This window comes from Colletes latitarsis, chromosome 4, assembly GCF_051014445.1.
Source record: "Colletes latitarsis isolate SP2378_abdomen chromosome 4, iyColLati1, whole genome shotgun sequence".
Lineage (NCBI taxonomy): Eukaryota > Metazoa > Arthropoda > Insecta > Hymenoptera > Colletidae > Colletes > Colletes latitarsis.
Genome location: NC_135137.1, coordinates 39601660 through 39617550, shown reverse-complemented (window position 1 = coordinate 39617550; position 15891 = coordinate 39601660). Strand labels below are relative to the sequence as shown.

At 45.7% G+C, this 15891-nt stretch overlaps 1 protein-coding gene across 5 annotated transcripts in view; it reads right to left on the bottom strand.

Annotated features, from left to right (window-relative positions):
* Positions 1-285: 285 nt before the first annotated feature.
* Trpgamma (Transient receptor potential cation channel gamma) overlaps positions 286-15891 on the bottom strand; it is a 79899-nt gene continuing 64293 nt past the window's right edge. For 4 of the 5 annotated variants that reach the window (XM_076763080.1, XM_076763079.1, XM_076763083.1 and 1 more), the window contains 14 exons: positions 15268-15416; positions 13937-14132; positions 9609-9779; positions 9219-9453; positions 7785-7905; positions 6436-6720; positions 5961-6094; positions 5748-5877; positions 5468-5663; positions 5060-5254; positions 4605-4830; positions 3710-4081; positions 3048-3506; positions 286-2834 (listed from right to left, as the gene is read on the bottom strand). In XM_076763080.1, coding sequence (XP_076619195.1) covers positions 2668-2834; positions 3048-3506; positions 3710-4081; positions 4605-4830; positions 5060-5254; positions 5468-5663; positions 5748-5877; positions 5961-6094; positions 6436-6720; positions 7785-7905; positions 9219-9453; positions 9609-9779; positions 13937-14132; positions 15268-15416 — 3036 coding nt within the window. In that variant the 3' untranslated portion in view covers positions 286-2667. The remainder of the gene's footprint in view (positions 2835-3047; positions 3507-3709; positions 4082-4604; positions 4831-5059; positions 5255-5467; positions 5664-5747; positions 5878-5960; positions 6095-6435; positions 6721-7784; positions 7906-9218; positions 9454-9608; positions 9780-13936; positions 14133-15267; positions 15417-15891) is intronic. The other variant, XM_076763081.1, reaches the window with a different exon arrangement.

The following is a 15891-nucleotide window of genomic DNA, read 5'->3' as shown; positions in this document are numbered from 1 at the left end:
GCGACGAATATAAAAGAATACATTTACCTTCGAACGAGTATCGTACAGTAACCAGTTGAAAAACCGAGACAAATTTTAGATTTAATTTTTCTACAAGATGCTGGGTATGAAATAAACCGATGTATCAGAATAAATGGTATTTTATTAATGGTCATTCGTGATCGTCCTACTCTCGGTCGAATTATCCAAATACACACGGCTGCTATGGGCAAACATAATTCGAGATTGATCTTTTTGGAATTAATCTGCCTTATTGCGTTCGGTTTTCCGATCGTTAACAAATCGTACCAAGCGATGGTTCCGCGATCGAGAACGTTAACATACCTCTGTAGCTACGGAGAAACGTGTACAGTATTCGAAGTTTGATTGAACTATTTGTACAAACAATCAGGATCGTTCTTTTCGATTCTAATCTCTTTCTTAAACATTTGTTTAATCCTCTTCTATCGATTCGTACTCCGATGATTGTACAAAACTCGTATAGCTTTATCAAATACACTTATGGTTTCGTGATAATTCAAGATCTCCAAGACGGATGCTGCGCTGTCGGAAACGATATTAATTTCGATCTCGTGAAAAAATGTCGCTAAATTTGTACGACTACTACTCGTGTTCAAAGGATACGATCTATTTTTGTTCGATTATTTCGTTATTAATAAAACAGTTGGTTCCGTTTTGCGTTTGTTGAGTCGTTTTTCCATTTTTTTTTTCTTTGTTCATCTTTTCCCTCTTCGTCTGATTCTCCCATTTTTTATCTTTTTTTTTTACAACAATAACCGCTCACAATATAACATTCACTACAACTTTTTGCCAAGTGGACATCTATCTTTACATTTACAATAATAATCTCATAAATAATACACGTAGGCGGTACAGTTACTAGACGTAAGGTCTGTCAGGTTCGCGAAGAACGACGATCAGGATTTTCTCGGCGCGTTGCCTCGCGGCCCTGACAGCACGTTAACATTAATAGTATTTATTATTATCATACGTACACGTAATATCTAGGAAGTAGTACGGATCTTCGTCTCTGTTAGGCCTCTACTCGACTACGCTACGGCCCCTTCTTTGGTCGTGACACTTTTACCTCGTCTTTCCTGCTACGTGAACGACTAAGGGAAAAATCTCCATGAACGCGACGAACGAAGTCCGTTAGAATACGCGATAAAGAAGTTTTTTTTCGGAAGCTCCACCGTGTAGAAGTTTCTTGAAAGTCCAAGGCAATTGTCCTTCCCACCATTGGCGATTCCGTTTGGAAACGAATATCGACCGGTAGGACTATTGCCCTAATTTTCAAGTGCGAGAACTTCCTATCTTTTCCTTCCATTCGATAAACACGATGGAACCTCGGTTGCTCGAACGAATCGGGGCAATCCTGTCACCGAGACGTGTTCGAAAAGAGTTCGGATAATCGAGGCCCCAACGCGACACTAAAAACGAAATTGGTTCCGTTAACGAGCATAAAACGTTTCGTTAGGCGTCTGACTAGATTTCGTTGAACAGTCAAAATAAAAAAGTAAGAAATCCCCAGTTGGATTCGAGGGACGATAGAAAAGCTCCGGACTTCAGTAGACCAGCTTCCTGAAGCTATTCCGATAAATTCGACGCGAACGTGATACCGCTAAAACGATTATAACAATACTCCCCGATCTTTTATTAGTAATAATCATTGTCCTTACAATTTAACGCGCCACTATGACTCTGGTCCGATCAAAATCAACTGGTCGTTCAAGCTTTCGAGGCGGAGTACATCCCCATCATTCTGTCGCTCGTCTCTCGATGGAAAACCTATAAGGATATTTTGTTGTTTGGTGTCCACTAGAAATTTTGCAACCAGCTACTCCGTGCGAACGCTATCAAAGGAAATAAAGAGTAGGTCTCCAGTGGTGATTGGATCAGGATTCACAGGATGGGACGTGATCTTGAGCGGCCAGTTGATCGTCTCCTCGACTGTAAACGTCGTTTCTCTCTTTCGTACGAGATCGTCTGACTAGTGTGCTGACTAGGCTAGTTACCGTCAACCCATTTGCCCCTTCCGTTCTGGCAGTAGTTGTAGTAGTAGCAGTACGGCGTTTTAGGGTGACACGGAGACGGATGAAATGGTTTCTACGGCGAAACAGTTTCGTCCGATCTCGTCGATCCCTTCGCGGTACGAAATCGTTCGACGAACGACGTTTTCTCGCGAAAAGTCGGCTAGGAAATCTTCTTCCTTACGGGGAGATTGTTCCGTCAGAGGTCAAAAGACAGATTGGTACAACTTCTCCGCAAGGATACGACTCGTACCCGGAAGCCTCAATGGTAAATACTGAACGATGCTGTGTCACGAATGCCTAAAATCTCGCGAGTTCCGGGTTATTCGCGCGATTACCAATGTCCCGGGGACTCTCGATTGAAGGGAAGAGGGCTGACCGATGGGTCGACGAACGGGGGCGTTGTTCGCGAGATTCACTTATACGTTAGGCGATACAGTGTCTGTTTAGTCTCGGTGTCGTCGCGAGAAAGGCATCATTGTGCGTATGCCGACGACGACGACGCGATCTCTCCGTGATCCCGTTTCGATCGATGTCGTCGTCCCAGCCATCGCGGCTGACGGAAACGAAACGAAACTCTCCAAGTTCGTCCACTTTGCTAGCTGACGCGTCGCACCCTGGCGACCGAGGGGTCGTCTCAGAGCCATCCGCCCGACACGTCGTGACCCGATATCAGCTCGATGCCCTGCAGACGCTGCAGCTGCGTCGCCGAACCGTTTCTCTTCATGGTCACCGAGATAGACCCGCTGGCGATCATGCTCTCCTCGGTCGTCGACGGTGTCAGTGGAACGGCTGTTACCACCGCTAAACAGACACAAACGAATCTCTGTTTAGCTACCGTAAACGCCCGGTCAAAGGTCGGCTAGCAAAGGCTGGCGTTCAACGGAACTAAGCGCGTTTGCATTCGACCCAAAGTTTCTAGTTTCTAGAAACCACCACCGTCCATGATCTAAAAGCGATTCGCACCCGAGGCAGGAGGGTCGGTCAGCTAGCTCGATTACTTTATTTAGAACTCACCAGGTTGCTCGTTCACGCTCGCGCCTTCCGGGGTGTCGATGCTGGGCTGTTGACTCTGCGTGCCCTCGTGCCTCCTGGGGGGGATCGGTTGCTGGCCCAGTTCCGGGCCCCTGGCGGGCACGCTGCTCGCTCTGTGCAGCGGCTGTTTCCTCGACACCCTGGAGATGAACGCGGACGCGATCGGATTCAACGGATTCGAGCCGTTGGTGCTCCTCGTGGCCGGGGTCGACGATCTGGAGGCCGAGAATTTCTTCCGTTTCTTCCGTAGCGCCGCCAAAGCACCCAGACCATGAGCGAACACGTGATGAGCCTCGTGATGATGCGAGTGATGGGAATGGTGGGGCTGGATTTCATGGCCGGGTGTCTCCAGCGAGGACTTTGAGTCCGTGGAACCCTCCGACCTTGAACCACCGTCCTCGAACGTGGGCGAGTACACGGAGTCCTCCGAACGAGATCTACCTAAGAAAGCGAGAGCAACGGCTTCTTAATATTCGTCGTCCAGCCGGCGCATTCGCGCGCGGACGTGATCAGCGATTTAAAAACACGACGATCTTTCTTCAAAGTGAAATATTACGGCCACGTAAACTTCGGACGTAACTTTGCATTTCGATGATACAACTTTGATTATTAATTTTAGTTTGACGCTCTTTCGACGAACTTACCAATTAGCCTGGAGACTCTGCCAGCCTTGGCCGCCTCGATGATGTTCTCCCATCGTTTTTTGCTGGAGGATCCCCTGATCCCGCGCCCCTGTCGCCTGGTACCCAGCCCGGGCACGCTGTTCGTGCTCGTGTGGTGGGAGCTTCGTTTGGGGGTGGTCCCGGATGCGAATATGCCGCTCAGAGTCGAGCCGAACACGTCGTGGGAGTTCTCGTTCTGAGCTTCTTGGAGGGACGCTATGAACTCGTCTACCGGCGGCAGACTTCCGCTCCCGCTCGGCTGTGGTCCGATGTTGAAGCCCTTCATCAAGCGTCGTTCCTTCTGACGATTCTTCTTGCCCCCCGCACCTATGGACAGCTCTTTAAGGCTACCGCCTACGAGGCAGACAGAAAGCCAACGACTATGCTCAAGCAGCTACTAAAAACTGAAGGAAACTTAAAGAAAATAGGCGTGTAAGTGGCGAGATAACGGACGTCGACTCTGATAATTGCTTGCGACGCGATACCACCGTAATGGTATCGAGGTGGGGGTCAATTACGATAAACGACAGGTTTTCCAGCCGGAGGTTGCCGGAGTCTTTATAGTTTTAAGTTGAACGAGGTAACGACAACGTAATATCCGCGCCAGACTACCCTTAATTGCATTAATTAGTCTCCCGCAGCTCCCCCGGATGATTAATAGCGTTCCAGTAACGAACTTCGAAACTTTCATTTACGAAGGATGATGCTGGCTAACCGGCGTGGATCCTCCGTCGCAATTTTCGAGTCGTCTACGCAAGCTGCTAACGTAGTTTGCTTTCGCGATCGCTAGAGGTATTCTACCGTAACGGATTCTACGATGCTAACCAAAATAATTTGCGCTAGCGAATCGTCTACTAATCGTGCAAAGTGGCCTCACCGGTTCCGGCGCCGCTGGCCGTCGACGTGTTCATCCCGGAGTTCTTCAGGATCTCGATCAGCTCGCACCGGAACGCGCTGATGTCCTGCTTGATCTCGTTCACGTCGTCCTCCGTCACCCCCTCGCTCTCCGCCTTCCTCTGCTCCACCGTCACGTACCTCCTAACCAGGTTCCTCATAATGCTTTGGTACCGAATGTCCCTCTCGGAAGCTTGCTTCACCTTTCTCTAACAACGGGGAACAAAACAGATCGTTTATCTTCAAGACAATCCAAATCGGAATTGGGCTTCGCGACGAATACGAATCGTAGATCGTAAACTGACGTCAGTAAATTTTTAAAAGGAAACTTCTGTAGTTGATCTACAATCTTTATTCGCCTTTGGTGAGAGCTTGCCCAATTCTGGCTCAACGAACGAGGAGCAGAAACCGTGGCGATTTATCTACAATCAGTCTCACTCTGATCGTTCGCATGTGTTCCTTCTTGGCGGCTCTGCTGTGACCGCAGAGCTTCCGATACAACCACTGGCCCATGTACCAGATACTTTTCGGGGTTGGGATAATGTTGAACGGCGGTGGAACTGTTCCACCCTCCTCGAAGTAACTGATCCAGAGCTTGCTCCTGGCGAACTTCCATTCCACGTCCGCGCGTTCCTGAGTGGAATTAGGAAACGAACGTTACCCCGCGGCGGTTGATTTCCGCCACGTTCGATTTAAAGCTGTTCGTGCACTCGATCAGTAGCTCAAAACTAATTTCGATCAATTTCGAATTTATTCTCGTGCAAACGTTAAAAGAGTAATTCGCTGCTAAACGATGTTGACAATTTTCGAGCACTCGAACAGCTCTAGTTCGAGCTATCTACTCACGGATATCAACTGATAGGAATGGTTCATCATGGCGATCAGAAGGTTCAGGAGCACGACGATGTTGATGACCGAGTAAGTACCGAACATGAGCATTCCCCAGAACCTGGTGAACGATTTAATGCCGTCCAGCTCGAAGCTTTCGAGGTCGATCAGTCCGAACACGGCCCAGAAGAGCGTTTGCGCGGTTTCGAACAGACTGGTGGAATCGGATTATAGAACTCGTTATACTAAATAGACGGAAACTTCGAGGCGGGTTTCCTCGTTAATATTTATTACGTACTTGGCAAAACGCCGCCAAACGATGCAGGCATTCGAGTCGGTGGTGACGTTAGCGTTAGGGGAATGAGACATCGCGGTCGGGCAACGTTTCTTCTCCATGACGGCGTAGTACCAAAGCAGCTGGTTCAAGCCTATCGAGGACGATCGGTTAATTAGCATTTCATCGGGCGAAATTAAAGGCGCGCATTCAAAGAATTTTGACTGATCCGTTTACCGCAAGAGAATGCGAACAGCACCAACACGTAGAGGAAGAAGAATTTCATAATGTCCATAACCATTCTGGACAGGGAGACCTGCAGGGGGCCGAGGTGAGGATTCACGGAGAAAATGTAGACGAGTTTCAAAGAGCTGGAAGAATATCAAACGACTTCACGCTCTGTGTTCAATTACGCGTCGCGGTCGAAGGGCGTGGACGCGCGGGGGCGTTTTAAGTAAAGTAAAAATTAATGCTGCGAGAGAAATCCCTAATTAACACCGACGGGAATTCGCTAGTTTCGAAATACGGAAACTCGTAATTACCCTTTTAATTAAAACCGCGACGCGCGAAATATTAGCGGAAACGAGCGGGAATAACGTTTTCGCCTCTCGAATTATTGTTTATCGATCGCGATTAACGAGAGGTGGTCAAACTCTCCGATCCGGGTGGACAAAAACCCTTTCTTTGACGTGGAACAGCAAACGGTACTGACCTGAAAATATTGGCGGCGGAGAAGAGACCCTCGGAGATCAGCATCGGGTCCCACGTGTCCCATTGCTCGCGCTGCAGCTCGAACACGATTTGGGGCCCCTGGCTCTCCATCTCTTTTTGCACCCTGTAGTAGGCCACCACCCTCAACGCGACCGTCGCGACGTACAGGGAGTTTGTGACGAAGTCGATCACGTTCCACATGTCGTTCACGTACTCCTCGAGTCCGACGTCCCACAGTTGCTTCACCTCGGACCAAATCAAACCGGACACCCAGGCCAGGATGAACCTGCGATACACAAGTCGATTCGATTTTCGCGAAACTCTGCGCCCGTTGGGACGCGCCTCGAGACGTCAAAGTCTCCCAGAAATGCAATTTCGAACGTCCCTGGTCCCCCTATCCCTACAACCATTCGATTCCGACGGAAGTCATCCGGGGTAATATCGCCAGGGACGAGCAGGTTCCGTTTCTCGTTGGAAGGGGTCCCATGAGACTTATTTCTTTGGTTTGAATAATAAAATTGTTATTACACATTCCCTGTAGGTTTCTAGTTTACCGATACGTCTAGTCCAAGAGATAGAAACACAGACGAGGTATACGAGTAGACCTTTCACCTAATGTATTCTTTCGACCCGTTTCTCTTTGATGAAATTCTTGGTGCTCTTTACGATTATAAAATTATGCTTAATGTTATTAAAATAAGCATGGATTCAGTATCCAGTGGTAAGTCTAATCCTAAATTATGTGTATGTACCGATTATTCTTTTATTTTCTAGTCTTGAGACACACTCCTTCAAAGTGGAACAAAATATTAAAAAGAACGTCCATTAACTCTTTGCATTCCCAGAGTGTTCAGTAATGTGAACCATTATCAATACCAAATTAAATTTTGTGATTTTTAAAAATAAAAAAATATTTTTTCCACAAACATGTATACGAATACCTATAATTTAAATTTTATTTATATATTTTCTAAATTCAATCTGTGTCATCGTAAATGAAACTTCGATCGAGCTATGATACGTATTATGTTTGTCGCCACAGCGGCGCCAGGGGAGTGCAAAGGGTTAAATTTTAAGGGGATCCTTGTAAGAAGGCTTTAATCTTCGATTTAATCGCACAGTTGCTGGGAACTCGGCCCGAAGAAACGGCGGTGGTGGTAATTCCGTCTCGTAAGAACTCCAACAGAGATTGATGCAAGAAGGGAGGCAATAGTGGCACTTGTACTTGGGAACGTTGGCAGACGGTTCGTGGGAAAAATAATAATCGACTGCTCGTCCGTTTCCTCCCTTACGCGTTCTACCCTCGTTGACGCAAACGAGAACAAGCAGTAGTTAAAAATATTTTCTTACCACTCGATGATGGTCGGCGCAGCGCCCCTTTTCGTCGGCGCTGGCTCGTGTTGTGGGACGTTGTGACCCACCCAATCGCCAATCAAGCCTTCTATTCTTTGACTAGCCAAGATCAACATGACTGCGAACAGACACACGCGTTAGAATCGAGGTCTAGGACAAGGATGATGGCCGTCTGCCATCACAGAACAAAATGAATATTAAATAATATTTGAAATCTATGCTACTCGCGATTCGTTCGAACTTGTCGCTACCGAGCAACGGCTATCCGGGACCAATGATTTGCGAGCAGCATGACTTTCACTCGCGCCAAACGTTCTTTCCTCCGAGACGTTCGATGTAAAAGGAGTCCGTTTACATTCCATGCTTTTTGCCCGAAAGTTTATCGAATTCGGCCCGGCCTCGTTTCCAGCGACGTATTTTACCTTTCGGCACGTCGGGAAGTCAAACATCGAAGCCTACCACCAAACAGTTTAGAAATACCTCTCAGTACCGTGGCTTTACGAATACCTAAACCAATAATAGCCGACACGGTAATGCTCTAAATTTGAGACATCAATCACCATTATAGACTGGAATGATAGGGCCAAGTAGCAGTTGTGGATTATTGTCAGATTTTCAGCGCTTCTCCATACTATCGTAATCATACCTGAGGTATGCAGTTAAAATTCGTAAAATAAACATCGAAGAAACTTCACTGTTAGTCAGTACTTTTTATAATAATTGGGGATCTCTCCTTGCAAGACTTTTTATCGTAAAATACATATTTTTTATTTTCACTTTAGCCTAAATTTGTTGTACGTTGGTCGAGGCTGTGCGCTAAAGCGCGGGATTTCTTGATAGAATTCCTGGTCGGGGGGTCCATCATCGCCATTTTACGTGCTCTTTTATCGCGAAACACTCTACGACGGAGGTCGTAGGAATTTAATGTGACCGCAGTTGGAAACTCGACCGCGGATAGCCCGTTTCGAGAACGGCCTCGAGAGCGCGACTCAAAGGACCAGCTCAAGGATAGAAGCTCCGAGAGCACGGAAAAGCGTAATTGACCCGGAAGTTAGGCTAACGATATTTTGAGTCACGAGCGACGGGCGAAGGTAATGCACTCTCCTCGAGGACGCGACGAATTTCAGGAGATTATTCAAGAACAACTTCGGTTAATCTCGGGGGAAGAGGGGGAGGTGGGCAATGCGCTCGTATTCGTGTAAATCAGAGCTTTCTAACCTGAGCCACACGACTCCCCACCCCTCGATTTACCACGAACGAAAATAGAAAAAAGAGGAAGTCGCTTTACTGACCGTTGCTGGCATACAGCGGTTTGCTATTAATAGTGGTCGTAAGTTTCTAATCTTTCCGCCTAAACCGTTTTATGACGATTAAGTTGCTCGCGGATATGTCGTTGTACGAGCGCGAGATGTGTTGAAAATAAATACTTACAGAGGAAAGTGAAGTAGGAGGCCGAGTGACAGATGAATTTGATGAACGGTTTCCTCATGGTTTGACCGACCACGCTGTGCGGCGCGATTATGTAGCCGACACTGAAGAATGGGAAGAAAACGCCGATCCGGAGGATCTCCAGGGCTTGGAGGACCATGTTTTTCCGCCGGAAACCCGGGAGGCCCTCGTACCAGATCGATGCCAGTAGCTGTTGCACGTTAGGATGGGCCACGAACTGGAAATTTCGAGATAATCTAATATCGGTCGACCGATTTCCGGTCATGTCGCGGGGAAATTGTACTTATTACGGTCTAATCTCCGAGCTAGGACTCGTCGCGAGCGATTCATACGAGCCTAACGAGATCACATCGACGATACGATTATATTTACCTTTTTCTGTCTGAATTTGATCGCTAGTTTGAGCCGATTCAGATGCATCCTCTCGCCGTGCTCGAAAGCTGGTCCGGTGGGATCGTGATTCAGCAGGATCTCCAGCTCTTTGGAACTTCTGGTGTGATCTAGCAAGGCAGTGGCGAAGTCCTGGCACTGTCTTCTAAGCTCCTGGAAACCCAACGTCAACGTTTTCAGCAACAAATGCGCGACAACAACGACCAAGACGCGAAGAAGTTCTTTCGAAGCGACTGTTTATAACTTCCATCGACCGAAGTTCCTTTCTCTGGGTACTTGCACGCAAGTACAACGACGTCGCGAAACTTCTTCTTTAAGAAACAGGTAACGCGTCTGGAACGTCGTTTCCCACGAGCGCTATCTAACGCTGAATTTTCTTGGGCCACGTTTACGCCAAGAATTCTTCTTGTTTCTTTGCGCGAACGACACTTTATTTTTCGGGGAAACTTCGAGGGTAAAACGTCCCGACGGTGGAAACAACGTCGAGCTACTTTTTTAAAGATCGAACCTGAAAATCTTCGGATTATAATCCTCTGGAAACTTTATCTCGCGAAACGGTGGAGGGACGAGATTCCAATCGGATAATAATTTTGTTTCCTTGGTCCGATGATCGCGTAAAAGATCCATTTAAACGACCATCGAAGCACTCGTCGTATTGGATATTATTGGGTTCGAATCGTGGAACAAAGAGACCGTCCAATGGGATGGAAAAATATCGAGACAATCGTCGGTATAAATACACAATGCAACCAAAGTAAATACGAGGTAAATAGATTTTCATGGAATATCGTGGAACGTTCGACAGAATTGCGGTTTGAAAAAGGTCTCAAGATGGCTCCATAGACTGCCGGGGGGAAAAAAAACCAAGCTGTCGGATGTTTTTACCGTAGGAAAAGGAGAAGACTGACGAGGATCGGCTTCCTATACCCTGTACCCGTTAATCGTTTACCGATTATCCGACAGGCCCAATCAATTCCCCATCAGGGATGATTTATTTCAGCCACAACGCGATTACGATCGAATCGTTGAATATCGTTGAATAACTTCGGCCTTGGTCGACAATCTCTGCGCTCGTTCGTCTGCTGGAAAAACGATTCGAACCGGAAACGGACGACGGAAACGTTCAGGAATCATACGTATCCTCCATCCATCGAGGCCGTATTTGGAGGCTTCGTGCCAACGCACACATTCGCCACATCAAAGCGATACGCGAACGAGTATATTTTGCCAATATCGTGATCGTAAAGCTTACCAAAATATTGTAATTCGATCTTCCGCAAAGCAAGTTTTCCAAAAAAATTATTATCTTGCGATAGAAATTATCGTCTTCCTCTTCGTCTTCGTCCAACGCGATGGAGATCCTTCGATCCATTTCTCCAACTTCGACGTACTTCGAGAAGTTTAAGAAATCACGATTGGGAAAATGGATTAAAGAATCCATCATTCTGTGATCTTCCGTCGTATTGGATAAAGACGATGACCAACGCGATTCGTTTGAATGAAAAGTTAAAAGACACAGAGCCTCGATGTCTCTGGTTTTTCTTTCTACCGAGAAGACGGATTCGAGCCAAGTATACGCGCGATGTTTTCGCAAATTAACAACCAGCGCGTTCACCCCGCCGGGGAACATGATGTCTTACGTCGGAGAAATGATCACACGAGAGGAACGAAATTGAAAAACGCGGGAATGGTTTTCTTCCGTTCGCGTATCCACCGTTCGCCGACGTTCGATAATATTTTTGCACCCACGGGCTTGTTTATGTTACTTGTAGAGCATTCGATTTTGTTCTGGTCCCAAAAACAAAAGCGAAACGAGTCAATATCGCGTTCAGGCCCGCCGGAAATTCTACAAAGCAAATAATTCGAGCGCGGACGTTGAAGCATTGGCTCGGGGATTTCGATTTACGGTACTCGATTTCCACTTAATTCCCATCTTCTTGTCCAATATGATTACGGTTGCGTTATTTACAATTTTACGAGCGCCGGGGTTCTTCGATGCTCTTTCCAATTACGACGTACGAATTTTATCTACGATGGTTCCTAGGCGGACGAATCGATAGATAAATAAAATATCTATTTTAAATTCCACAGGGTTCCGAGCAAACTTCATAGACCCGCGGGTTTTTCGCGAGGCTCGGACATTCAAAGTTTCTCTCCGCGAATATTTTTCCGCGCAAAATAAATAACGAGCGGAACGAAAGGAGAAGAAAGGCTTATGTATTCCAAGGTTTCGTGCGAGGAGAATGGTATACGGTGGCGTTTCGTATCACGGCGGATCCTCGAGGACGACGCTGTCGCATTTTCGTATTCCATTTTCGTAATACCTCTCGAAAACGCGACGTGCCACCGGTGCCTCGAGGAACGAAACCAGCTGCTCTCGGCGAATCAGCGCAATTTGTTTTCAATGTGGCCGAGAGTAGAATGGAGTTCGCGGAACGACCCGACGATACGAGAAGCGTCGAAGACAAGGGGGTTGGACGTACAATCTTGAGTTTTGCCGATTTACAAGGAGGGATCCGTGAACGCGAAAAGAAACGTTCGAACCAAGAGGAAAAGTAGGACAGACTGGAAGAGATGGGAACGAAACTCCCAACTTTCGAAGGTTGTTTTATATTTCTCCCGCTGGATTCGCAGACACTTTTTCGGACCGGGATCACGTTCCCACGAGCAAATTGAATTTCGCGGTCCGCTTTCCAGCGTTACCGGGGATCCTCCGACGAAGATCCATCGTTTTTCTTTCGGGAAAGTATAAGCTAGGACGATTAAATTGTTTGGAGTGGACGGCAACGAAATATCAACGCGATACTTCTAATCGTTCGACACTTTTTTATTCATTTATTATGCTACGTAACAAAGCTGTACATAATTGTATTTAATGATCGAGGACAATTGGCGTCAAGGATAGAATACGCCGGATCAATAAATTTGTTGGGTTTTCGCCAAACGGCGGAAAGAGACACGGGAAAAGCATGTGGCGACGAAAGAAGACAAGGGAATGGAAACCAGTTTACCCTGAAGCCTGTCGCGGATGGTCGCCATCATGATTTATTCTTACGTAAATCAAAAGTTAGTCGACCGTGCTGAGCATTTCAACTTCCGCCACGCCGAAAGAAAGATAAAGACTCGGGGAGGAAAAGTACGGTTGACAAACTTTGGCCCCCGTCTCTAGCCTTGATTAGGCCTCTTCTTGTACCTAAGCACGGGGATGAAGCGCCATTTTTACTGACGCAGATTCTGTATTCTTCGGAAGTAGAAGATAGAGAGACATTTTTAATATCCTTGTATTGCTACGAATATACGGGATTTTTAAAGTATCGTTCCACAAAGCCTTTATACAGGGTGTTCGGCCACCCCTGGGGATTCTAGAGGCCAAAATAAGACAAAAATCAAGAATACCAATTTCTTGATGAAGGCTTCGTTAAAAAGTTATTAACGTTTAAAGTTCCGCTCGTAATGAATTTTTTTCTCGAAACTGAGTAGGATTTCGGGGGTATGTCTATTCACCAAAAATGATTGTAATTGACCCCCACAGCTAACAATATTTTTTTCAGAACGATTTGAAATATTTTAATTTCGTCGAAAAATTTCACACGTTCTCGAATTTTTTTCTAGAAAGTGGGTAGGATTTCGGGGGTATGTCTGTTGACCAAAAATGCTTGCAATTGACCCCTGCAACTAAAAATAATTTTTCCAAGACGATTCGAAACTTTTCAATTTCGCCGAATTTCAGGGGAATGACCATTCATGGTCAGACATCGTATTTTCGGTAAAGAATTTTTTTCTCGTAAGTCCGTAGGATTTCGGGGGTATATCTATTCACCAAAAATTATTGTAATTGACCCCCGCATCGGAAAATAATTTTTTCAGAATGATTTGAACTTTAGTAATTTTTTAATAACTTTTTAACGAAACGTCAATCAAGAAATTGATATTCTTGATTTTCGTCTTATTTTGGCCACTAGAATTTCTCATTAAAATTTTTCCCAAAGGTGGCCGAACACCCTGCATGTTGTATGTAAATGTAATATTGAAAGTATATGCAAAATTTAATGGCACAATTCCTTTTGGAAGCCTGCATAAAATGGAAATTCTATTATGGGTCGATACGATCCATTCGCCTGTCGCGTCTATCTGAAACCATCGAGGGTCGAAGATATAGAAATAGCTTTGCTCAAAGAATTTAACCGATAGAACGTAAATCGCTCTGTCCCTTTGCAAACGATGGCCGTTCCAGTTGTAATGGTAATCGCATCGTTTCACACTGTCGGAGTAATATTTATGGTTTTGTAAATAACGTGCGTCTTTCTCACCTGGTATTCGCACTTGAATTCGTGCTCGAGAAAGGAGAGCCTTCGAAGTTCCCAAGAGAGTTCAAAGGCAGTCAGAATAGGATCCTTTGAGGAAAGAGCGATCAAGGACGGCGAAGCCAGAGCCCTGTAGGCGTTTATGCGGCTCCTGGAATGCTTCAGAGAATCGTCCTTTCGAGAAGTTACGCACTCGTCGCACCTGCGGATCACAAAGCCGACAAAAATAAGCGTTCTGGCGAATCTCGTGCGCGAAAGTACTCGAACAGTGCCACTTGCAACTTTTAACAAGCGAACTATGCAAAAATGACGCAAGTGAAAAATACAACTTTCGAGTCGCGACAAACAAACAGTAGAATATAGACATTCTGCCGCTCGAGGAAATTTTATGAAGTTTATACGAGCAGTTCTGAAATCAGAATATAAAAAACAAGCTCAAAAGGTAAATTTGTTTCAGTTCTGTTGCGTTCCAAAACCCTACAGGACGCCTTCAAAGAAGTGAAATAACTTTTTTTTTTAATTAGTTTTCAACAGAGAAAATTAGGCCATACAGAGAACTGTGTGATAAATAGAACCAGGGAAATTGCGTTTTAAAATTTCGCGAAAAAAGTGTATAAAACGCGTTTGACATCGCAATTTTTTTCAAATTTTAAAACGTCACATCTCCGATCCTTTTGATCGCAGACTTCTGTAGGGTCTTTTTCCGTCGAAAAATAATGATAAAAATTATTTTACACAACTGGGGAAACGTCCAAATATTTTCTGTTCGTAGAAACTCAAAGAAACTGTTTACGAAAGGGGAGGTTTTCGGACGTTTTCTCTTGGATCGTATTCTTTTTCTCGTCGTAATTATTTAAGGCAAACATCCCTCGGCCGATGTTTACGAAATTTCGAAATTTCAGTTTCAACTAGGGGATAGGTTTATCGTACATGACAAATATAATGCGATTCGCCGGATGAAATTTCATTCTGCCGATAGGGGAGCGCGCAGTGCATCTACCCTAACGTAATTAGCTTGCGTGGAGTCTGGTCGGAGATTGCAAGGGCAAGAAGGTGCTAAACCAGGCCGAGGGAATTAATCAGAGTGTAATGGTATATCTAACGAGCGATTGCAGCCCTCCGAGCGTGCATTTTACCGGGGCTTTATTAACGAATAAACTTTCGTCTCCTTAAATAAACGACAAGAACCGTAACCCAACTTATTGTTCCCTTTTATTCTCATTTCGTTTTAAGTTTCGTATTAAACGCGAATATTTGTTAGCAGTCGCTGCACCTTGCGGCTCCGCTATTCTATATTATTTACGGAACGCTGTGCACTTCGAACTCGGTTCACGTACCCGCAACGAACATCGTGAGGCATGGGCAACGTGGATCCACGATCCAAAAGGATCTTAATGATCTCGTAATTGTCCCTGTGCGCGGATAGAATCAGAGGCGTAATGTCTGGTGTGAACGTCGCTGTATCCGGCGGCACGGCTTCCCAGCTCTGAAAGAACAAAATACTCTTTTTACGCGGATCCGAAATTATATTCGGACGATTCCACGCGTGGGTGATTTCGTTTCTAAATTACGTCGCTGCAGAATTTATTAAAAGATAGAAATTACGAAGAAGCGCGTTATCTGCCGCAGACTTTTGCCTCCGTCCGGAAAAGTAAATCTCATTTCCCGTCGCGGAGGCGTTAAAACATTGATCTCGCGTTAACTTTTTACAGCACGGTGGCTGATCGCCTAGAAAATGTCTATTCGAGCGCAGCGATTACTCGCTTCGCTGCTTTGCAAGACATTTTCACGGCGATTAGTAAACGCTCTTTTTTGTTAACCTGCCTCTGCACCAATGTGAAAAATGGGTTCGATAACAGGGAAACTATCTACTTGCCTTTTCTTGCGTTTATTGGTGTTACTTTTTAATACCACTACCACGCTAAATAACGAATAAAGTAAAATACCACAAGCAACGGTCG